Genomic DNA, 24802 nt, shown 5'->3' on the forward strand with positions numbered 1-24802 from the left:
AATACAATAGGCTGATATATTCAAAGTCTTGGGGGGGAACTTTCTGCAGGTCATGGCGATATGCATCAAAAGCTGAATGTTGACTTCAATGTGTTTTGAAAACTGATGTATTATTTATGGTTTTGGCTCGTCAGGAGAATGTGGTTGACGTAGATTATTTCGCTCTTCAAAGGCAGTTGATATTCAGTTCCACTAGAAAGCTTTCTAAAGGCAACCTCAAACAGCTTTTACAGATACGTCATACAGCGAAATGTAACTAGCTTAGAGTGACTTAGTGGGATGGATCCATCAGGTTTAATAGCGCGAGTGTGTCAAAAGAAGAAAACTGCCTTTAGCTAGACTTACTGATGTACAGATTTTATATCCAACTCCGAAATCGAAACGACACTGCTCGTCCATGGAGTAGTTGATGCCAGGCAGTTCAGGAAGCTGCGGCCAGTCGTGCTTGAAAGGATCGTCCAGCAGGCAGTCATAAGAACTGTGAGGAACAATAAGAAGAAGAATTACAGCAAATGTATGCCATTAGTCTGCACTGTTTTATGATGGACTTCATAAGCAGGTTCAGTACATCACAAACAATTCTGTTCCTAAAGGGTTCGAGTGGTGAAGAAACCTGGACTAAACCTTTAAACCTCAGTGTAAGCATCATGAATGAAGTCAGCAATGAAGGAGACTCACTAAATGCACAGTAATTAAGTCCTCAGTGCAATGCTCTCTCTTTACTGATGTAACTTTTGTCTATATGCAACCTCAGTAACAGCCAACCTGCAGTTTATTGAGGTCATGACAAAATAATGACAGATGTACAGCGGCAGTCTGGTGGTTAAAACTAACAAAAATCAGTTACTGATGCTAATAGAAAAATGAAACAATATATAATTTGTAAACAAACAAAACAATGTGTTATCAAATGTAACTTCTATCTTGACCGTATTGAGTTTAAGAAGAATCAGCTCTCCTCAACATACAGCTCTGAAAAATATTGAGACTTTTTTTCTTTGCATATATGTCAACCATTTTATTCCAGGCATTTCATCAAATAAAGCTTAACTGAATTTGCAGACCATGCATAATTTGCATAAAGTCACTGAATAGCAATGTAAAAGACTATTGGAGAGCCTGCCATCAACTTCAAACAGCAATATCTTTATTTGGAATTTAAGGGAAATGTTGTCCATGGTTTATGAAATATAATGAAAATGTTAATTTCCCTAAACGCATTACCTATAAGTAGTAAAACCAGAGAAACTGATAATGTAGGGTGGTCTCTTCTTTTTTTTTTTTTTCCAGAGCTGTATATCTGTTCATATTCTGAGTGGCTGAGCCACGCTTTAATATACACTATATTAAATTCTGTTTTAATAAACTCTGAAATCCTTCTCAACTGCAGTTGTAATGTTTGTCACGAAGCTCAATCCAAACCCTTCAAAAACGGTCTTGATAAGTTACCAAACATGTTTGAAAGCATTAAAAAAAAAAAAAAAATGCAAACGGCATAATTGTCATTTGATGCAATGCTTCCTTTGACATCAAAGTATATCTGCTGGTGGGTTTATGAAACATTTTGTTTTCATTCAATGGAGAGCTTATGGTTTTTTAATACATAGAATTATTGAAACAGCCAGAAATCAATGATCCAAATCAATAGCTCTTGAAGACCTGTTTTGCTGAAATCCCCACTGTCCTGATTAGTCTTGAGGATGATATAAAGAGAGAAATATATTATGTGAACTTTTAATACTAGGTGAGAGTGAATGGCTCTTTAACTGAGCTTCAAAGGGCTCAAATAGAGTGTAAAAAAAATGGCAGCAAAACCCTTACCCTAACCTCTAACTCTAATCACATCCCTAATCCTAGCCTTAGCGCTACCCTACCCCAACCCTAACTCTAGACTAGTCTGGTGTGTGTGTGTGTATATATATATATATATATATATATATATATATATATATATATATATATATATATATATATATATATATAAATAAAAGTAAGAAGAAAAGTTTTTTAAGGACCCTTATTGGTGTAGCATGGTGCCAAGCTGGGAATTGAACTCCAGTCATAGTGAGAGATGAACATTGCTGTGGGGCTTAATGTCACAAAAGATAACACTAACCAGTCAAGTTTTCCATTATCAACATTAAACTTTGTTTACGCCTCAACAATTGAACTGTGCTGCGATTTTGAAAAATAGGTAAAATTCCCCTTCGTGTTTGCAGACAATGACAAATTTCTGTTTTAAATAGAACAACTAAGCCACATGTCCCAGTTCTAAAAAAGGTGCATTGATTATTCATGAATTGGTATCAATGACTGTATTGAGTAAGAGAGCCCAGACCCTGAAAACTCAAGTAAAAATTGATATATATTACATAACACCCATACACTTTATTTGCCATTGTTGAAGAAAGACTTTCGTAAAGAATTTATGGGTACTTTTCTTCCAATCATCTTTTTTTCAATCAGGAATTAACCTTCAGTGCACAGCGATAGATTCAATTATTCAAAATCCTCGAGTGTTATTCAGAAAAGTCCTCCCAGAACCACCAAGCAAATCAGCGAATGCCTGGGAGCTACAATAAAAAAGATCACCCCAATTTGCAAGGTTTATTAAAACTACTTACTGAAGGCCACTGCAGACTGGCTGATGTATCATGGTTCTGAATACGGCCCATCTTCAACAAATGACTGGTTCCCCCGACGGCAGCGAAATACAGAAGTATTAACTACTGGGTTCAGCGTGCCTTCATACCAGAGAGGTTTACATTGTCTTTTTCAATTGTCATGTTTTGTTTTGTTTTTTTTTCATCCACAAGCCATTACCTACAACTATGGGATCCAAAGTTTGTTTTGTAAGCAATAAAGTACTAGTGATGGAGGTTTCCCGGGCTTGGCAAGCTGCCACTGTTGGGCCCTTGAGCAAGGCCCTTTACCCTCTCTGCTCCCCGGGCGCTGGAGTTGGCTGCCCCCCGCTCTGGGTGCATGTGTACTCACTGCCCCTTAGACACGCGTGTGTGTGTGTGTGTGTGTGTGTGTGTGTTCACTACCAGATGGGTTAAATGCGGAGGACACATTTCGCTGTACAGTGTACACTGTACAGTAACAAATATGTGCACCTTTACCTTGAACACACTGTAAATCAACCCAGCTTAACTGCCTTAAATTAAAGCAACTGGTCACAGTGGAAACCCTGCCAGAATAAAACAGTAGGTTCCAACACTTTAATTGTCTCTGTAAAAAATGAACCAAACTTTCAAAGACTTCAGACTTCAGAGATCAAAAGTAGTAGATACCAACACTACTGATTCCATAACCCATCCCAGTATTCCGAATCCTGTGAAGACTTCTGAAGCTGATTTTTGTAGGACCTTCAAAGTGTATTTGATGTGTAGCATGGTGTGCTGTCACACCTGCACAGCACTGCTTTTTTTGAACATCAGTCCCTTAAAAAAAAAAAAAGTTTAATATTGTTTGCCAAATATTCTTAAAAGAGGTTTTCTTGAATATTCCTTAACCAGTCAACCCAGTCAAAATCCATGGATTTCAAAAGTAATTGGACACTGAATTCACTTATTTTGTTTCTTGTTCTATCCAATGGCAGCGTATTGCAAATGAAACAATGACTTATAAGGCAGAGTTGTTATCCTGTCCAGCTCTTTGTTGTTCATGCACAAAAGACCTAACAAAAGGTCTGGAGCTGATCTGAGATGTGGCATTTGCATCCAGAGTCTCTTACTGTTGCCAGTCAACAGGATCAAAGAAAATCAGAATAAATATGATCTCAACAGGCCATAGCCAAAATATCTTACACACAGAAGCTTGTTAGGAATATCTGGTGAGCCTTGTGGATGAAGGAAGACCATGGTTTACCACAGGGTTTAGCACAAGACCGTGAGTCAACCTCACGAACAGAGGAACAGGCCGGGTAGGTCTGCAGGGACAACATCTTACGACGAGATGAGAAGTCCAGTGAAGAAAAGAGAAATGGAAGAAATAAAGGAAGGGCACATGATCTAAAGAACACCACCTCCCTCACTCACACCAGCAGCTGCTAAGAAAGCTTTGGAGTTTTTTGGGGACAAAACTGGAATTACCTTCATTGGCCAAGTCAGTCGCCTTAACTGAACTCTACGGAGCGTGAGGACAAAGAGCAAAGATCGAAGGCAAAGAGCAGAGCATCACCAGGGAGGATACTCTGACTCTGCTGACACGACAGGCTGTAAAAGAGTTCCAACATGAAACTTGTATTTTATATTTAATTCATTTGTTTTTGGTCCACTTAAAATGGAAGAATTACAGTAGCTGTGAAAAGAACACGCATTCCTATATAGGTTAAACAACGGCCATGTAGTTAAAGCTGGGATTCTTTATTCTAACCTCATTTTAACTGTTTTATCCTGATTATTTTCCTCCCTGAGGGCAGAATAATTCATGAACTGACTACAGTCAATGTGTTTTTGGCACACAGCTAAGGTCTACTGTTTATTGTATTGATTGCCATTGTTTTCCTTTACAGTTTTCTTTTTTTTTTTTTTTATAATTTTGAGGCTGGAACCAGAAAAAAAGAAAACCCAACAACTAATAGCTATACAATTAAAGTTGCTCTATGATGAAAGTCTCTGTTGAAGTAACCCTTGTCAGATTATGATTTTTAATCAATAAGTAAGTGTTAATGCCAGAGGTTTACACATTTACACTCATCATGGACATGCATTATTGGGCTTTTGATGGTTTCTTTGAGCTGTTCTTTTTCTGGTCCAGAATGAATACATGTTTTTATTTGAGGGTGTTTTCTGAATCAACACAGTGTCAAAATTAAACATACATCCCCTATCCACCTGCACCTTGACCAGATGCTTTTAGTAGCAATCAACAAGCTCCTGTCAAAAAGCTTATTGTTTATCTGATGTATCCATTCCAGAACCACCTGTGATGTGACATTGACTCTGTCCAGTTGTCAACTATCAGTTCGATGATTTGAGGGTACACTGAAGAATTCTAAGGTGGTCTTCCTTCATTATTACATCCATTTTTGTGCAATGGACCAGTTCACCTGGCAGCAAAACAGCTCCACAGCAAGAACCTCCCACCACCATGCTAAACAGTTGGTAGCATGTTCTTGAGCTTAAATACCTCACCTTTATCCCCCCCAAACATACATCTGGTCATTTACAGTGTCATCTGACCATACAACCTTCCTCTAGAAGGCTTTTTCTTTGACGATGTGGTCAGAGGGTCACAGTTTGCGTATTCTTCCAGACCATGGCTACACCTCCCAATAACTTATGTAACTTATGCACAATTGTTTGAACTGATGATCTTGGAATCAAATGACAAATGAACTCCTTGGACTTTCTATAGTACTGTGTGTTGGAAAATCTAATCAAAGCAGACAAAAACTTTTTTTTTTATGTGGGCACAGAGAAGCTACCTGCTGTGGTCAATCATAATCACTAACAGGAAGTTAGTTACGAGCCCTTGGCAGGGGAGAGTTAAAAGACATTATGGAACTTTCAGAACTACTAAAATGATAATTTACGCGGGTGGATGTATTTTTTGAACCAGTATGTATATATAGTATGTAACTATTACATATATATTACATATATATGTATATTATATATGTATAATAGTATGTAACTATTCCTCTGTGGTGGGTTTAGAAAAAAAAAAAAAAAAAACAAAAAAACTATTAAACACTGTCTGGTGTTAATGAATGCATGGATTTGCAACCTATTGATTGCTGCTCTTCATGAGAGGTCAATATGCAAATACTAAGCACACTAGAACTTTCAGGATATCATTTTAAGGTGTAGAGGATGGCGAACTTGTTGATGCTGACCCTGATCTTAATATCTCCTGTAAATACATTGCTTTAAAAGGAATTAAAAATTGTTCTGGAATGGATAAATCAGATAAACAATAAGCTTTTTGGAGTGACTTTTCCAAAGTCCTGAACTCAACCTTAATAAAAATGTGTGGTAGATGTTTCTAATGAAAAAAAACTATTAAAGATATATGTTGTAACTCATTCTGCCCCAGAAAAAGAACAGTACAAAGACATCACTGAAAGCCTAATTTTGCCATGACGCCCTTTGCTATGATGAGCGTATATAAACTTGAAATAACAAAGTGAGGTATTTTCAACCGAGCAGCTATCCTCTGGCAGCTGGCGCTGTCTAGTCTAATCAACAAATTAACGGTATTGCGCGATTAACCTGTGCATCTGGTCCCAGCAGTTGCTACAATTCCACCATTAAAACTCATCAGCCCGTAACATCCGCTGAGATCATGCTGGTGAAGACCAAAATGATTTTGTGCCTGATCTTTGAAACGTCTGCAGGTATGTAGGTTGTCTTCTAAGCTTCTTATAAGAACAGGACCACCGCTGTAAAGAATTTCAAATAGAAGGATTCTACGGACAATCATTTTAAACATACAGCTTATAAAATGAACAGCTTTAGTCTGACTCCACACAGAGCTTTGCTCTATTGGCTTGCCATCACTGTACAGATAGCCGCTGGACAGATTTTTTGTGACGTCCGATGTTGTGGAACTTCGTCCAGCGTTACTCTGTGTCCTTGTATTTGTTTGTCTGGTGTTAATGAATGCATGGATTTGCAACCTATTGATTGCTGCTCTTCATGGGAGATCAATATGCAAATACTAAGCACACTAGAACTTTCAGGATATAATTTTAAGGTGTCGAGGACAGCGAACCTGTTGACTCTGACCCTGATTGTCATACCTCCTGTAAATACATTGCTTTAAAAGGAATTAAAAATTGCTCACTATTCATTGTTGGGGAAAAAAAACCCTGAGCATCCCAGTTTGCTGCAATTACAACATAAAATTGATCATCCTACAAGCACCCAACATTGATCATCCCACAAATAGCTGTTTACATAACAGTGCACTACGGTCTGCAATGTGATACTTACAACAAAAGCCGGTCATGAAGATTAGCAATCAATTTGGCCAAATTCTAAAGGTTTGTGGAGTCATATTGGAAGGACAGATGTATACAAGTATGTTGAGTTACTTGAGCAGGGGTCAAATAAAGTGTAGCCAAAAAATGTGTATTAGGATTATAAATAGAAAATAAGACAAAACAGAAGCTTTACACCAAGTCTTCAGCCCCACTGTTTTAGCAGGTATACCAAATGAAATGGCCAACTACCACATCTATAAAGCAGGAATTCTTAAAAACTGGACTCACTGGATACTGTCCAGAGTTAGTGGCTGTGCTTTCATGCTTTCAGAATGTACACCATTAAAACAAAAGCAGTGCTGAAACTCTGCTGCAGTTGTGTTCTGTGTGTTATATCATACAATGCTCAGAGCCTAATAGATCACCTCATTTGGCCAACCTGTTCAACTGGGAAGCCTAAATATAGCCTCCCATCTGACCTCATGGTTTTCTCTTGGCAAAGGTCAAAGTATGGGTGAGCTGTGTGGAGATCGTTGCGATCAAAACAGTTGGCTGAACCTGAGCTGACACCGAACAAAGCTGAGCTCCAGACACACCAGGGACCGCTGTTGACTAGCAAGTGAGCACAGCTGTATAAAGAGATGTGATTTGCATGCCAGATCTGCAATGAGGAGCTGGAAAACATGACAATAAAGAATAATCTTTTAAAAGAGCCAAATGTTACATTTTTGATGATCTTGTTGATTGGGTATCGGATGTGCTTTGCCTGAAGGTCCCGCATACAAGTAAAAATACATTTAAAGACCCACGAAAACACTGAACAGGCAACGGTAGTATGGCTTGCCTTTTGAGGGCTCAGAATGCTACTGGATGAAGGTCTGAATGCTGATGGTGATGTTGTCATAAAATGGACTTTCCTGCAATAAAGCTTGCACACACCAACGGATGTTTATCAGACTTACAACACAGCTTCTCAATCTTGTCCTAAAGGGGTCTGACTGTCTCTGTTGAAGATAAAGCTGTGGGCTCAGACAGAGTGCTTCAAATCTCAAGTGACACTCCAAAGACAATACTAGCAGTGACTATTAATATTCGGATACTGAGACAACCAATGAGACCAGAGATTAAAAAAAAAAAAAATACATAATATAAAATCAACTGCCAGAAAATGACCTTATCTTGTGTAATTCACACTACTTAAGTGATGAATTAAGGTGTTACTTTCTTCCTCTCCAGGGGAGAGTTCAGGTCTTTAAAACACCTGAACTGAATTTTAATAAATAAATAAACATACTGTCAGGGTCCATTAATATTTGGAAAGTGACATGACTGTTGTGATTTTGCCACACAGTGGATTTGAAGTGAAGCAATTCAGATGTGACTGTAATGTAACTCAAATGGCTTAACATAAATATTGCAATAACACTTAAGAAATTACAGCTATTTTTTTTTTTACATATTCCCATCACCTTCACAGGCTTAAAAGTAACTAGACAATTAACTGATAAGCACTGACAGATGTGGCCTGTTCTCAAATCTTTACCTATAATTAAACTATAATTAAATTGGAGAATGGAGAAGAAGGAACGAAGGGGTTTATGATTACAAGCAGACCACAGCATAAGTCAAACATGGTGGAGGCTCTGTTATGGCTTGGGCATGTACGGCTGCCAATGCAACTGGGTCCCTGGTACTTACTGATCATATGACGGTTAATAAAATGATTAATTCTTATATTCTAATATGTATAGAGATTTTTGTTGAGATTCAGATTCAAGTGCTGCAGGATGGTGCCTCACATAGATGAAGATGGATAATGACCCAAATATCTACACTTCAGTAACATATTGATTGCTTCATTTTTAAATCCACTGTTCCGTACGTTATGGACTTATGGTCTCATCATAATGAGATGTTGTGAGTGCATCACAGATGCAATCAGGACTTCTGAAGCTCTGAACAACTGTATACATCATAAAAATGCAGATAAAAATATTACATTGTAGATCATTTAAAGAGTCTGTAAACAGAAATCAGTCTGTCTGTTCCTTCCTATATGGCTTTTTTATGCTTAGACAAAAATAATAAAGCGAAGAAAAATCATTTGTGCTTGTATTCATAGCCTTTAGTTAGTGAATAAGCCTTAGAACGTAGACAAGCAAGGCATCTGAAGGGGTTAAAGATAAAACCAGGGAAAGAGACAGTTGTTGACTCACTGAATGTATCTCTTCAGTTCTTGTCCACTGCACATGGACCAGTGATAGCGGTGGAAGGCTGCCTGCACCAGAGGGGCCATGACACTCCCCATGGCGGTCTCATCACCACAGCGATTGCCCTGTCCATCATGCTCCATGCCCAGCCTAGAGAAAACAAAAGGAGAGTGAAGATGGACTCATACCTTTCCTCATGCTCTATTGTCTGAATTAGCACATGGCCATTCCTACAGATGAATATACAATATAAACTATATAGACAAAAGTATTGGGACAACTGTGCATTCCTTGTTTCTTCTGAAATCAATTGTATTAAAATTAGTTTATACTCCATTCAGTGGCGAGCGTTAGTGAGGTCCAGATGTTGGATGATCAGCACCCAGTTCATACCCCTCTAGCCCATGCCTGGCTTTAGGTATGGTGCCACTACTATTAAGCATTTGCACATCTGTTTCAGCAATGAGTGCAACTGAATGCATTTATTAGAATGGCTGTCCACAAACATGAGGACATGTGGTGAACATTTTTAATAGAACATTTGTTTTTAAATATTGGGTCTATTGTGCCTTAGCAAACGGCACCTTGACCTTTTTGGTAATCTTCTCCTAGAGTTCTCAATCTTGTCCTAAAGGGGTCTGACTGTCTCTGTTGAAGATAAAGCTGTGGGCTCAGACAGAGTGCTTCAAATCTCAAGTGACACTCCAAAGACAACACTAGCAGTGACTATTAATATTCGGATACTGAGACAACCAATGAGACCAGAGATAAAAAAAAAAAAAATCACCATAATATAAAATCAACTGCCAGAAAATGACCTTATCTTGTGTAATTCACACTACTTAAGTGATGAATTAAGGTGTTACTTTCTTCCTCTCCAGGGGAGAGTTCAGGTCTTTAAAACACCTGAACTGAATTTTAATAAATAAATAAACATACTGTCAGGGTCCATTAATATTTGGAAAGTGACATGACTGTTGTGATTTTGCCACACAGTGGATTTGAAGTGAAGCAATTCAGATGTGACTCTATTGTGCCTTAGCAAACGGCACCTTGACCTTTTTGGTAATCTTCTCCTAGAGTTCTGGTTGGACATTTGACCACTCTTGTCAGAATTGGCAGAGTTAAATAAAATGTGTTGGTTTTAAACACTGTCCACACATTCTTAATAGAGGTGAGGTCAGGACTTTCAAAAGCTTAATATTAGCTTGCTTTATCCATTCTACAACCACTTTCTGTGCATGTTTGGGGTCACTGTCTTGTTGGAACATCTAATTGTGTCCAAGTCAAGTTCCACTGGCAGGCCCAAAACAGCCCCAGAACATGTTTCCAACAGTTAATAGTTCTTGGGGTTGAATGCCTCACCTTTACTCATCAATTACATCAGTGTCCCATGGTGCTGTAAAACTCGCTTGACTGTACACAGTGACCCTGGTCTTCCTGCAGCTTCAATTTCATGACAGGCCTGTGCCTCAGTGGTTCCTGGGTTGTTGCTAACCATTGGAACCAATTTCCTCTTAGCTGAGGATAATAGTTCTTTGAACCAATGGTCTTGGAATCTGGAATCCGAAAGACCAAGAATTCCTGACTAAATCTATTATCATCCTGCACTGACCTCCATTGACATCCCCATTAAACTGTTTGTTGGTCAATCTAATGAGTGCTGTCAAACAAACCCATTTTTGTGGCCACAGAGGAGCTACTAGTCCGAACTGTCCTTGCAGTCCTACAGAAATGTTGATCATGATAAGCAGATTTAAGCCTATGGCCAAAGTGGACATTAGCGTGACGTACTCGTACTGGTGGCAGAGGAAGAGTTGAATAAATGAGTTGCATTGCCAAAGTCTCGCGTATATAATTATTGTATAACACAGAATGTTTGGACCATTATACAGCGTGCTCTCTGTATACAGGACAATAAAGAGGATGTCTTTGTCTCTATTGAAAAGAATTCACTGAAATGAATGGTGCGCCTACTTTTTTGTCACTGCAAATGATTGCCTGAAACCATTTTCTCTTTTGACACTAGAAACAATATCTAAATGCTTCCAAAAATATATATAAACAGCTCTGTTCTTGTAGCACTTTCACACAGTAATAGAAATAATGGGCCTAACTGTCAGTTAAGGCTGAAACAATTGAGCTGGACAGGGACTTACAAAGGAATTGAATGGATTGTCGTTTGTCCTTCTGTGCATCCGGTTGCAATTTTTATTTCCAGTTGAGCATTCAATACATGTGCTTACTAATACCAGCCCCGGGGGAAGCGACGGCGCCAAGCGGCCAGTGAAAATGTTCAGCAAGGTGACAGACTAATGAAGGATCTTACCATACTGCCTCTCTCTCTCTCTCTCTGGTATGCAGTGAAAGCACAGAAAGAGAGGGGAAAGACATTTAGAACGGGTACAGATCTGAGCAGGCATGCACAATACGCTGGAGATGATGAGGCTGAGTCAGTGACTAATCTGTGTGGGTAGTGTATTCTTTGTGAACCCTCGCTAAATGCTCAATAGCCATGAGCTCTAAGCTCTGCTGTGGACAAAGGAGATTTTACGCTGATCTACAAAATAGATCTGGCACATGCGATCCAACTACAGATACATCTTAATAAGGGGTTTATTAACCCCGCGTCCTGCGGCGAGGGGGCGCATAAGGATTTGCGGGAACATTCTAAGCTGAGGGCTTGCAAATTAACGTCTGAGTGAAGATGTCTGGTAATGGGGAATACGGCGCAAGGTCATGTACTGTGAGGTTTTAGCTGGAAGGTGTCCTTAACCTCATATCCGATCAATTAAAGAACAGCAGAGCTATAATCCAGTAGGTGGGATATTTTCGCCGGAGCACTAGAATCACCTGAATTTGCTTAAGGTTACCCCCCCCCCCAACCCCCGGTTTGGCCAAAATACAAAGGCCTATACGGTCTTCTGAAAATGATTTATATTGTCAGCTATGATTCCAGTACACATTTGTAGCTGAGCAGTTTACTCCCACTCGTAACGCGAGCTGAATCTGCTTCCGCCCACAGCAGACATTCAAAGACAATAACTAATGTGTTATTGCATGAGTTGTGCAGCAAGGTCAGCTTTGATCACGTCAGGTGCAGAGTAAGTAAATAATGTAAACAGGTAACATAAAGAGCTGCATACAGCTAAGAGTCTTGATCCTTAAGAGTTTGAGAAAAGGCATGTTGAGGCATTGAAATCTTAGAGCAGCTTGTAAAGTTTACAGGAACATTTCACTTCAATGTAGAAAACAAACTAGAAGTAGAAGTTTAGGTAAATGTAGGCAAAGAGCCCAGATCCTCTCCCTAAAGTCAACTGATAATGTTGGCATGGTTTTATGTACCCCAGTATGTGAGCCTCAATCAGAAAGCAACCCCAGCTAAAATCTGCAGACTGTCAATGAACACCAATGGCAACGAAAATGCCAAAGTGACCAGAAAGGCACTCATAATCTATAATACATAATATATCATTTAGGTGAAATCTGTATTTTTTTAATATCGCTATATATCTGGCAGAAAAAAAATATATGTTGATGCCATAAATAATGCCATGTCAGCTTTTTCTAATATTGCGCAGCCCTAATATCATAAACTAAGCTATACATTAACATTTACAACATCTGGCTTTCTTGTCCAGGCACTCGCACCAGTAACAAATGTCATATTTAAAATTGTATTTGGTTAAATATCAATGCCCTGACATGCCATAGATCATGGGATAGCAGTATGTAAATTGATTATGTGGCGTTACCTCAGGGGACGGCCTGGGAGCGTCCACACCTGTATAAGTTGTGAGGTGTTATCTTGTGAGTGAGGTTAAACACTGGTCACCTGGGTTTGTGAGGTTGCAAACTGGACTCTACAGGACTAGCAACATGTGGCTAATGGTAGGGTTTGTGTGTGGTGCAAATCCCATGAAGTCATGTACCCTAGCTATCAACAAGGCACTGTGCTGGCGAGAGGTCCTTTTATACCCGAGATCCCAAGGGGGCTGTAGGTGGCTGTTCAGACAGATGTCAGGTCAAGTTGCTGCACTTCGCATGGCTAGAGGGGGTCCTACGCAAAACTACTTCCTGCCCCATGACTTTTAGCATGTCAGTGTATATTGCAATTAAACTGATGGGATACAACACAACATCATTACAAACACAGGCCACTAGGGGGCTGTGAAAACTAGGTATTTTTAGTCAGTAGTAGTTTAGTCAGTTTTGGCCTAAAAGAAGTGTGTACATATAGCTCACGCTGATCACCTATTGGCTTATGCTGGCTTATGCTCCCATCATTTTAAAGATGTTGTTTGTATGCTCATCTTGTCGGTGAAACAAGCTGCAATCTCTCTTTATCAAAGACACCTACCAGTGACCAATTTCCCAAGCAATGTTCAATAACAACACTCCTTATCACTTTACTGCGCAGTCTTGTAAAAAACTCAATTATGATAAATTAAAATAAATTATTAATTTTTTTTTTTTTTACAATGTCTCCATATATGGACTAATTCTTTGGACTGGAGACTAAAACAGAGCATGTTTTAAAATGTGCTTCCATACTACATCAAATTATTTTCCAAAAGGAAGGGAGAATATGAGGATATGAGCCCTTCAGCTGCTTTCAAAGCATGCTTTCTTCTTTTCATATTCACCCTGGAACACTGCATGGCCAGCACTGCAGAGAGAAACATCTTTGAGAAATATCACGCCTTGTGAGGTGCTGGAAAACTTACACATGTCCAGTCTCGTGGGCCACAACAAAGGCGGAGGAGAAGCCGTCTTCGTGGTTGAGGGTGCAACTGCGCACCGAGTGGCACATGCCAGTGACGGGGGCGTATCCTGGGATCAGAGGGAAGAGACAGGCTTATTCATTATGTAACAATGGCAAACTCAAGGCTACTAACTACTCAGGGTGACAGCTGGCACAGATATGGGGCGAGATCATTTGGGGTCAGGCTGTCGTATTTTATCTGAACTGACAATGATGACTATCTGGCTGAATTAGCAGATCTGTCCACATCAGTACATGCTGACGTTAATTATGAAAACATTTTTAGAAAACACAACCCAGGCCAACATGCCAGACCATCTTTTGTTCCGCAGTCATTTAGCCAACTTGCTCATGATTCCATTATGAAATTGACTTTATTTAATGAATCGGATGAGACATCTACCAGCAGTGGCTAAAATCCCAGTCTGCAGGAAAGTCAAAAATTGTGGCTGAAATACAAAACTGATTGACGCAAACCCTGCCTTAATAGTCTAACCTCAACAATTTGGAACAAAGCGCATCCCTCATCAGTTCAGTATGGAACACGATTCTGTATTTTACAGGGCGATTCTGCAGTTTACCGGGTGATTACGTATTTCACTGGATGGCAGATTTTTTTTGTTGTTTCTGTATATAACTGTATATAAAAGTTACCCATTTAGCCTGAGAAGATTGATAACACAAAATAGCATGTCAGACAAATATCAAAAGTGTCCGTCTGCTTTGTTTTGGTGTCCAAAGCTTGCCTCTGTAGCTTTACACTGGAGCTCCTAGGCTGATGTAGCTAACAAGTAATACAATTAGCCAGTTTAAAACAAATTAGCATTATGCAAACTGCACTCCTGAACTGTAACACACTTGTCTCAAACCACATCAACCTGTTCAACAATACCAAATACCTTTGATTTCTGACGCTGTATGACACAGTTATTTAATAAAAAAGTTAGCCACAATAGCTTTTTAGCTACAGCATTAACCTTAAGAAGCAAGAATAAAAATCTTGTAAACTGGAAAAACAATAATTTGTCGAAGGAATTTGAATGTACTGTAAGTATGATCCCCTTTGCTTTGGTGTCTAAAATTTGCTTCTTCAGATTTACACTTGAGCTTCAAGACAAATGTAGCTAACAGGTACTGGAATTATCCAGTATTTAGCAACAAATTAGCAAACCGTGCCAACTACATTCGTAAGTCATCACACGCTTGCCTTAAGTCACGTCAACACATTTGCTTATGTGCTTTCTGACACTGTATGACCTACTGATATCCATAACAAAAAATAAATATTACTTTCTTGGCTGAATTAAGCCTTGTAGCTCCAGCCCAAAACTGCAGAAGCTCGTCTTGGTCTACATTCGAGGTAAATCGGGTAAATCTTGTAAATTGGATCTTCTGGCAAACTTTTCCCTCAAACAAAGTAGCAGTGTTTGACATGTGGCTTGATCAAATATTGCCCTAAACTGATAAAAAGATTTTCTCTCTGTTAAAGCAGTGGGTGTTCGAGAATGGTAGCGAATAATTCACTATGCACAGCGCAGCTCCCCAGCACAGGAGACCTGTGAAAATGAAACAATGGCTATGTTTTTTTTGAATGGAAGTGGCAGACAGCCTTGTTCCACCGCCATGTCTGAGAGTGCATTCGAGTGCCAATTTGTCAGATGGGTGCTGAGACGCTTAAATTGATCTGCGTGCTGCTCTACTAAGCCTTAAGTATATATCTCAGGTGTCTCGAGAGAAGGACTACAGTTTGCAGGGAACAATTGCTTCACCCTCGCAGACAGTGGTGACAGTAGTGCGAAAACTCTAAACAATACCTCTATCAACCTACTGTGCTCGGAAAAAAGAAAACAAGACCTTCGCCCTTTTTTTTAAAAATATATATATGAAAAAAAGGAAACAGTCCCTGACGAATCCGTTTCGGAAAAGGTCGATTGACATTTACAAAATCTCACATCTGTTTGAGGACAATAACGAGACTTTCTCAGCTGGCGAGATGGGAACAGTGTTCAAATTGGCTCGTCGCTGCTGGGATTGTCCTCAGGGCAGTGTAGCAGACCATTCCTGATGACTGCAGTGTCATCAAAGCCAGGTACCGAATGCTGACCATTCGGTGGGCACTTAGGGAGCGTGTATTTGAAGGCATGGGAAAATGGGTTTTAGGCCTCCAATTAACTGACTAACCTTGTGCCACAGCAAGATAAGAAGGGACTCAAGGACAGTGACAGTAGCAGCAGAGGGCTGCAGCGAAATCTGTGCACTTCTGTTAAACCACATGAGTGCACTTTTTACCTTTCTGGACTCAATGGCCATACCTGGCGAGTGGAGGCTCGATGCTTTAGGTGAGCAGCAACCGCTTTCTGACTTCTGATGTTATGAAATTGTGCATTTACCACCCTTTTCAACTGAAGTCGGCCTCCTCGCCACATCACATAGCTTCGCTACGGGGGGATGTGGACGAGTGGGCAGGTTTCAAACACCAAGCGGAGGTTCTTCCATGGCCGCATTCAGACTTAATGTGATGACTGGGTTATGACAGGGCCTCAAAAGGGTCTGAGAGTGAAAGAAGGGGATGAGGAGCCCACACGTGCGGAAAAGCACTTTACGCAGCTTGGGATTTTTTTTCAAAAGAGAGGATGATGCAGTGGACAAGGCTGAAATGCTTAGGCAGGTGGGGAAATTAAGGGTGGGTGGTTCGGGGTTAAGGCTAAGCTACAAGAGCAAAGTTTTCACCAACGCTGATATTTTCTCTGTTGTAAAATGTAGTATTGTCATTAGCTTTACTCATAAGGCATCTGGCGCTTGCAGGTCTGCGAATGTGTCCAGTCAATATGTGTAGATGTCTGCCAGCTTATTTACATGTAATGTTAACACACGCACTAGGGGGCAGTGCCGCCTTTACCAAGCCAGAATGAACGGAAATGAACTAAGAAACCTAGCAGCCATACAACTGTTCAACTTAACGCGGTGCTGCACAGATCGATTGCTGCCCGGCTCAGCTACAGTGACCTTTACAGGAATGAAAATCAAAAGGGTTTTTTGGATGAAGAAAAATTCTTTACTCTAGGAAACATGTGTAACACTAGGCCCCCTATCTTGCGCATAGGAGCGACATGATGCTCAATGCTATCTTACACCCCGCCAACATTTCATTTTCACGCCTTCAAACTGTGCTGTTTAAATAGCAACGGTGCTTGTTAATGTATCTATGCAGATGGCTGTGGTGGTCTTGAAATGAGGTGTGTTTAGATATATTTCTATCGTAATGCTATTGATTATTGGGTAAATAGCAAAGCACTTTGTAAGTCGCTCTGGGTAAGAGTGTCTGCTAAATGCCGTAAATGTAAATGTAAATGTAAATATTGCGATACTGATCCGATAGAATTGTTGAATTGCTGAACAATATACTTCACCATATAGCAAAGACTTAAGGCATCAGGATTAATTTAAACACTTTACTAACTTTGTAAAACTAAATATGATAAATGATCACAGATATTAATTAACTATTTTGAATTTCTATTTTTTGTCTCTAAAATTGTGCTGCACCTCAGAACAGTGTTGTCCTGGCTCAGGACTTTTATTCTGAAATCTGTGTCTGTAAGTCTGTGAGACTAAAAAGGAGCGAACAGGGCAGATTGGGTAGGTCCTGATGTTTGCTATGACATGTGTATCATGTCTGTATGTCATTCAAATCCTGAGCTATGAAACCTAGAATACCGGCGGTGAGGGAATCAGATTTAGTGATTGGATCAGCCCTATGGATCGGGCCGATTATACAATACCCAATCCAGCTAATTTTATTAGTATAGGGACCGATTTCCGATCAGAGTTTCAAGGACTTAAAATGCTGTAAATTTTTTGTTTAAAATGTTTGTTTAAAAAAAATCTAATCAAAATAAATGTCTAAATATTATGAAGATATAACACGGACACCCAGTTCAACTGTATGCTGATTGTTGTTAACAAGCTCTCAATAATTTGTGTCATTTGTAGGATACATGTTGTTGTTCAGTCTTCTACAAGCACTAAACCATCATTTTGCTGCCCACCCCTACTTTGCACTACCTATTAAACAACTAGGTAGTAAAACAACACAATCAGAATAAGATCAGACAGATTAGAACAGAAGAGAAAAGAGAAAAAGGAGGATTTGGCGTTGTTTTTGAGACAATGGCGATGTTTCATTGCTCATTGTTTACTATACTTCACATCATCAGCTTACAGCAGTGGAAAAAGGAATGCAGGCATAGTAGCAGTAGACTAATACAGCTGCACTGATAAGGCTGTATCACTGATACGGCTGCACTGATCTCCCTATTCTAGGAAGACTAATGACACTGCTGATGGAAATGTACTAAATTTCACTGTACAGCTCAACATAAACAGCATCTTGTCTGTCTGTATGTCATCCTACCTTCCTACTGATTTACTTCCTTACTGAAAGGCTCACTCTCTCTGTCAACAGCCAAAAAAGGCTGCACATTTTGACTTCAGTTAGTTCCAACTGATGGGACTATTTGAAATGTGACAATGTATAAAAACGGGTGACACCTAAAAAGAGTGACACGTCTGTAATTTTGGGCCGCTTGGCTTTAAAGACATTGATATAGAATGACAAACACTGCCATAAAGTAGTATTATCACTGAAAGGGAATACTGCAATTTTTATTTAGTCATTTATGAAAGCAGTCATGTCACAGAGTAGCGAGTGTGTGTTCACTGTGTTTTTCTTTTACATCATTGGCACAGTTCTTGTCATCAAAGTGCACTGCTACTCTAGAATCTCCAGAATGAACAGAAAAAGTCTAACTACTCTAATTAAAAGTAATTAGTGATTACAAAATAATGCACAGTGGATACCATATGTATTGTATATACTGAATAAATCATAGTGGATACTCAATAATTCATAGCAGTTATTAAATAATTCAAAGAAAAGGTTTCATGGTGGGTACTGAATAGGTTATAGTAAATGCTGCATACTAATTAACAGTGGAATACTAAATAATTCCTAGTGGTTACAGAAACATTTATAGTAGATCCTGACTAATGCTTAGTGGATACTCAATAATTCACAGTGGATATTATATAATTAAAAGAAAATACTGAAGATTTCATAGTGAATATGGAATAATTTAGGTGGATACAGTATACTAATTTGTAGTGGAATACTGAGTAATTTCTAGTGGTTAACTGTAAAATTTATAGTAGATATATAATATAATATATTGTAGATACTGACTAAATCATAGTGGATAGTGACTTTATAGTAGATATTAAATAACATCGGACAGTGGACATTGAAGATTTCATAGTGGATACTGAATAATTTATAGTGGATAGTAAATACGTTACTGTTGATTCTGAATAATTTATCATAGTTCATCATAGTTTGTCTAATTTGTAGGATACATGTAGTTGTTCAGTCTTCTACAAGCACTAAACATCATCTTGCTGCCCACCCCTACTGTGCACCTCCCCTGGGAGTTAAAGGAACAGTTATCCATGAACAATGATGTGGGGTGTGATGCGAGGAGATGGGGGGGTGGGGGGTGGGGGGTTATTACCCTGCATGCCGGTGGGGCCGAAGCCCTGGCGGGTGAGGAAGATGGCGTGGTCGTGGTGCTCCGAGTGCTCAGGATCTTCCTTCTGCTGCACAAAGGCCCATCGGCACACGTTCTCCAGACTGCGCGACGGGTTGCCCCTCTCAATGAGGCTAATGGACTGAAGGTGTAAAAGAACAGGCCATGCTTCTGGGTCTCTGTTTACTCCTTTCACTCAAACACACATTAGTCTTCACGACCTGAGTTCCCTACAGAGAGGCCACTACTTAGAGTGGGATGCATCTCTGTTTGAGGCTTATGCTTGGCTTTGCATAAAAACAATGAAGCTAAGGCATCTGTGGGCCCCTTTGGCTTACTCTTTATATATGCTGCTACTTTTTTTCATTTGGATTCAGGCTGTTTTTTTTTTTGTTTTTTTTTCAAAATTAGCCTGAAGGGAATGAAGTGAGGGCACATGAAAGAAGTGAAAAGCCTTTTCCTCAGGTCTCATTTTAGATAAACATCACCCTGGGCATGCAGAATTGACCTTACCTTCGCATAGCCGAGCATGATCATCCTGACGAGCACTACGTTGATATGCACACCAAGCGACTCGTCGTGGTAGATCTCATTCACCTGCAACAAGATGTGTTATAGCAAGGAGTTAGAGAGCAGCTCCACTAAAAGAACTAAATAACACACTGGGCTATTGATGATAGGGTTGTGGGTTCGATACTCCGGGCTCGGCAAGCTGCCACTTTCAGGACCTTGAGCAAGGCCCTTGGCTGCCCATCGCTTCAGGCATGTGTGCTCATGGTCACTGTGTGTGCTCCACTAGTTTACTGCACAGATGGGTTAAAGGAGTACAACACAAATGGTGAACATGCCATGGTTGAAGACTGACATGCCAATATCATTTAGACTTGTTGATTTTACATGAACGCACTGGTTCATTAAAGCACCCACAGAAACACTTATTTGAAACTGTGGTTGGTCAAGATGCTCACAGAACACAGTAAAAATGGTTAGTTATCACGATAACTAATAGCTCGTGTTGCTTTAGTCTGTGTTCAAACGGTGTTGTGTTTTCCACTCCACTCCATGCCATTATGTGCTGTCTGGAAAGACAAGAATTCCGCATGTCCCGCACATTTCACCTCTACGTCAAAGATTTGCCATAATGTGCAATATAAAAGTGCCATTACATGCATTGTATGCTTCAAACATAAAACATTATGTCGAACAAGCATAACACAAACTTATCATAGCATAGAAATGGCACTTTTTTTCATTTAAAATGATCTTCAGGTAAATCGGAATGCTAAAACATCAGTATTGGTCCTCTTTTAGATAACCATAAGGCTTAATACTCTATACTTCTGTATATACTACACCTTTAACAGCGGTTATAGGTAGTTTTATACTAAAACTCAGTGTGCTGTATTGTACTGTGGTGAGCATAGAATGACATGGATTATGTGTTTTCACTGTTAGTGATAGCTGTGCTAGCCAGCTTGCTAATTGCTAGGTTAGCGCTAAGCAGCTTCGCTATGCAGCTATCCAACCACAGCAGTTCTACACTGTCTTGCCATGACTAGGTGTGCAGCACCAATCATTATTTACTTGTGTTTTTATTGATGGTTGAAATGCTAGCAAACGTTTTGGTGAACGGTCTAGCTTTTTTTTTTATTAACCTTTCAAGCACATGCACCTTCATATTTTAAGACTGATCCAGATGGTGGATAAAAACAGTTTTGCTTATATGGGTCATTTAAAAATATTGTACTCTTCAGATAAATATCACTATCCTCGCATGCGTACAATCCTTTTAATTGCTAGGGTGCAAACTGCCAATTTCTTAGATCTGTCCATTTAGCGTGAGGTGCGATGTGGTGTCAACCCTCCCGCCCTTAACACTGCCCTTAAAGCTCTACTTCACTGCTTCTCTGCTTTGCGAAACATGTCACAGGGGGATTGCTCACATTTCAGACTTGGAGTTTTTTCCGGGAGACGGTTCGCCATCTGAACGCAGCCTTAGGCGCACTGGCCTAGTGGTTGTTAATCCCGGTCTTAGGTATCCAAAGCTCCAAAGCTCTGCATGTATTTCCCCTGATTTAACACATCTTACTCAGCTCATGGTGAGATTTAAAAAAAGAAAAAAAAACACTCCAGATAACAGTCCACCATGACATTTACTGCATACAAAAACCTCCTGAAACTGTCTAATAGCGATATAAGCTTATTTTTGCAAGTCTCATTGACAGTCACAAAGACAATCCTAAATTTCCTTTCTATACAATTGATAGACTGGTTAGTCATTCTTCTCAAGCCCCATTAGAACTCTCAAATGACAAATGAGAGGAGTGTGTTGATTTCTTTGGTAATAAAACAGTTTCCTTCGGCGACAGCATAGGTAATGAATATCACCTGCCTACAGCCATGCTGGCCTATCAGATATTTAAAACAAGCATGTGACTTTCTCTCAAGGCATGTTTTTTCTAATCAGTCAGTCACTTTACCTATAAAACAGCTGTTATCAGGCCACTCCTAAAGAAGAGTAAGGTTGACCCCTCCATTTTTTTCTCCATTTAATTATAGACCAATTTCAAACTTTCAAACTATCCTGAACAGTCCCAACCTTTTAAGGTAAACATTTCAGTCGAAATCTTTAGGTTTATCATAGTAGCATAGAAACTTATCAAAGTTTAAAATTATCTTCAGGTTATTTAGGATGCTGGTTCAATTTTATATCGTTGTGAGGCTTTTGAAAAAGTTGATCGTAAGAATTTGCTTAACCATTTATTTGATTGGGGTGGTCTCTCTGGTGCTGTCCTTAATCGGTTCTAATCTTACTTGAGTGGGCATAGTGGGAAATTCTATGAAATTTATTTGCCCTGTGGAGTGTCCCAGTGTTCCATCTTGGGACAAGAACTTGGGACAGGACCCCTTCAATCTTACAGACCAATTTCAAACATTCCTATCCAGACTTTTTTAAGTTAAACATTTTAGTCAAAATCTTTAGGTTTATCATAACAGCATAGAAACTTTTAAATGATCTTTGGGTTAATCAGGAGGCTGTTAACCAATCTGTAGTGGTGTTCTAATCTTACTTGAGCGGCCACACTGGGAAATCCTATATACAAACATTTTATTTAAGAACTATTTAATCTCTTATTTAATGCTCCCGTTAGCCAGTGTAATCAATAAATATAACATGACACACAGTTGTGTATGTATATCACTAATACCGCAAAGATCTATTAACAATCTATTTGACATTAAGCCTTGGATGTGTCATCATTTCCTGCAGCTAAATTAGGATCAAACTGAAATCCTCGTCATTGGAAATAGCGAACGGAAAGCTGATGCACTTGCATATTTAGAATCCCTGTCTATGAAGGCTCAAAGCTCTGCCAAAAAACCTGGGCATCATTTTTGACAGTGCCCTTAGCTTTAAGATCCACATACGCCACGTCTACAAAACAGACGTCACTGGCTGATTATGAGAAAATTATACATGCTTTTGTGTCATCCTGCCTAGATTACTGTAATGCTCTTTTTCTGGCCTACCAAAGAGTTCTACTTCCAGCTTGCAGAGGCTGCAAAATGATGGGGCAAGAGTCATGACATGCACACAACCGAGGGGTCGTATTACAACCTGTGCTCAACCGGCTGCATTGGTGATCAGTATCATTTAGAACTGAGTTTAATATTCCCTTTTAAAATTCCTTCATGGTCTTGCTCCACAGCTCCTCATTGATCTAATTACTAGGTATGTTCCCTCAAGGGCCCTCAGATCAGCCAACAGGAACATGCTGGCCCTACCTGCTGCTTGGCTTGAAAGTGGAAAGGCAGCCTTTTGTCATTACAGCCCTAATCTTTGGAGCTCTCTTCCTAATGACGTGAGGGCTCTTCACGATCTTTGCACAATTAAGTAGAAGGTTAAGACTTTTCTGTCTTGCCTGGCTTTCAATTCATCAGATTTTTGTACTGGCTGTACTGCTCTGCACTTTATTGCACTTTTAAATAATTCATAATCTACTTTATTTTTATTCTGTTTCTTTTCATGTTCTTTTTCTTTTGCAAAGCACAAAGTATAGTGTTTTAAAAATGTTATAAATAAAGCCTTTGCCACTGAGAAGCACCCATAGCATGATGCTGCCACCACCATGTTTCACATGAGGGATGATAATAGCCAGGTCATGTGCATTGCCTAGTTTTCACCACATAAACAGCTGCATTGGTTATTATTATCATTTAGAATGGAGTTTGACATTCCTCTAAAAGTCATTCATGGCTTTGCTCCACAGCTCCTCAGTGATCTAATTACTAGGTTGCCTTGAGAGCCCTCAGATCAGCCAACAGGAACATGCTGGCCCTACCTGCTGCTAAAAAAGTGGAGAGGCAGCCTTTTATCTGCCTAGTCTGGCTTTCAATTCATCAGATTTCTTTACTGGTTTTACTGCTCTGCATTTTATTGAACTTTAAATAATTAAGCATTTTATTTGTATTCTATTTAGTATATTTTTCTAATTTCTTTTTGCACAACACAGTGTATTCAACCTGAGAATGTCTTCATATTCTCTCCATATCACATATTTGATTTTCTTGATTGTTACTAATCTCCCTGCCCACCGCCACAACAAAGCACCCCCTTATAGCATGAAGCTGCCACCACCATGCTTTACATATGGAATGGTAATAGCCAGGTGATGTGCAGTGCCTGGTTTTCACTACACCCATAGAAAGCACAATATCACAATGATCATGTGGTCTCCAGGGCTGAGACTGAAAACTATAGGCATAGTTTACACCACTACAAAGTCACTGTAGCTTGGGCAATGTCCATGAATTCACAGCACAATTAACATATCTAACTGTAAGTGGAAAGAAGATGATCTCACCATGTACAGTTAGAAAGTGCTCAGGTGGGCTTTCTGTATGGTAAAAAAAATACTGAATCACCTGGCCTGTGATCTGTCAGTCACATGCTGTGTTTGTACAATTCAAAACTGAAGTGATGTGGAAAGCCAAGTGTTGTTGCATACCTTTGGCCACCTGTGGAGGATGGCAACTGCACCTGCAGGAAGTTCACAAGTTCAGAGGACCAAGCATTTACATAAGTGCCGTTTGATTTGCTGCTACTAATTTTAAGAACCTGGACGAGTTGGCAATAAGCCAGCCAGTGTGTAGTTACAAAAAATGTACCTGCTGGTTTATTGTAGGTGTCTCTAGTGAGTGAAAGGTTATTGTGGATGCTGTTCTGCTTCATAGATAATTGAGCTAAAAACAAGGCATGTCCTGAACTGTCATTAAAGATCTTAGTCTCTCCTCCATGCTCAGTATCTCAATA

General features: G+C 39.6%; 1 protein-coding gene across 4 annotated transcripts in view; it reads right to left on the reverse strand.

The window, feature by feature from the left end:
- Positions 1–24802, reverse strand: part of adamts3 (ADAM metallopeptidase with thrombospondin type 1 motif, 3) — a 201006-nt gene that overhangs the window by 69302 nt on the left and 106902 nt on the right. For all 4 annotated transcript variants that reach the window (XM_072664961.1, XM_072664962.1, XM_072664963.1 and 1 more), the window contains 5 exons: positions 20002–20085; positions 19474–19630; positions 13869–13974; positions 9148–9291; positions 346–478 (listed from right to left, as the gene is read on the reverse strand). In XM_072664961.1, the coding sequence (XP_072521062.1) occupies positions 346–478; positions 9148–9291; positions 13869–13974; positions 19474–19630; positions 20002–20085 (624 nt within the window). The remainder of the gene's footprint in view (positions 1–345; positions 479–9147; positions 9292–13868; positions 13975–19473; positions 19631–20001; positions 20086–24802) is intronic.

This window comes from Salminus brasiliensis, chromosome 20, assembly GCF_030463535.1.
Source record: "Salminus brasiliensis chromosome 20, fSalBra1.hap2, whole genome shotgun sequence".
NCBI classification, from domain to species: domain Eukaryota; kingdom Metazoa; phylum Chordata; class Actinopteri; order Characiformes; family Bryconidae; genus Salminus; species Salminus brasiliensis.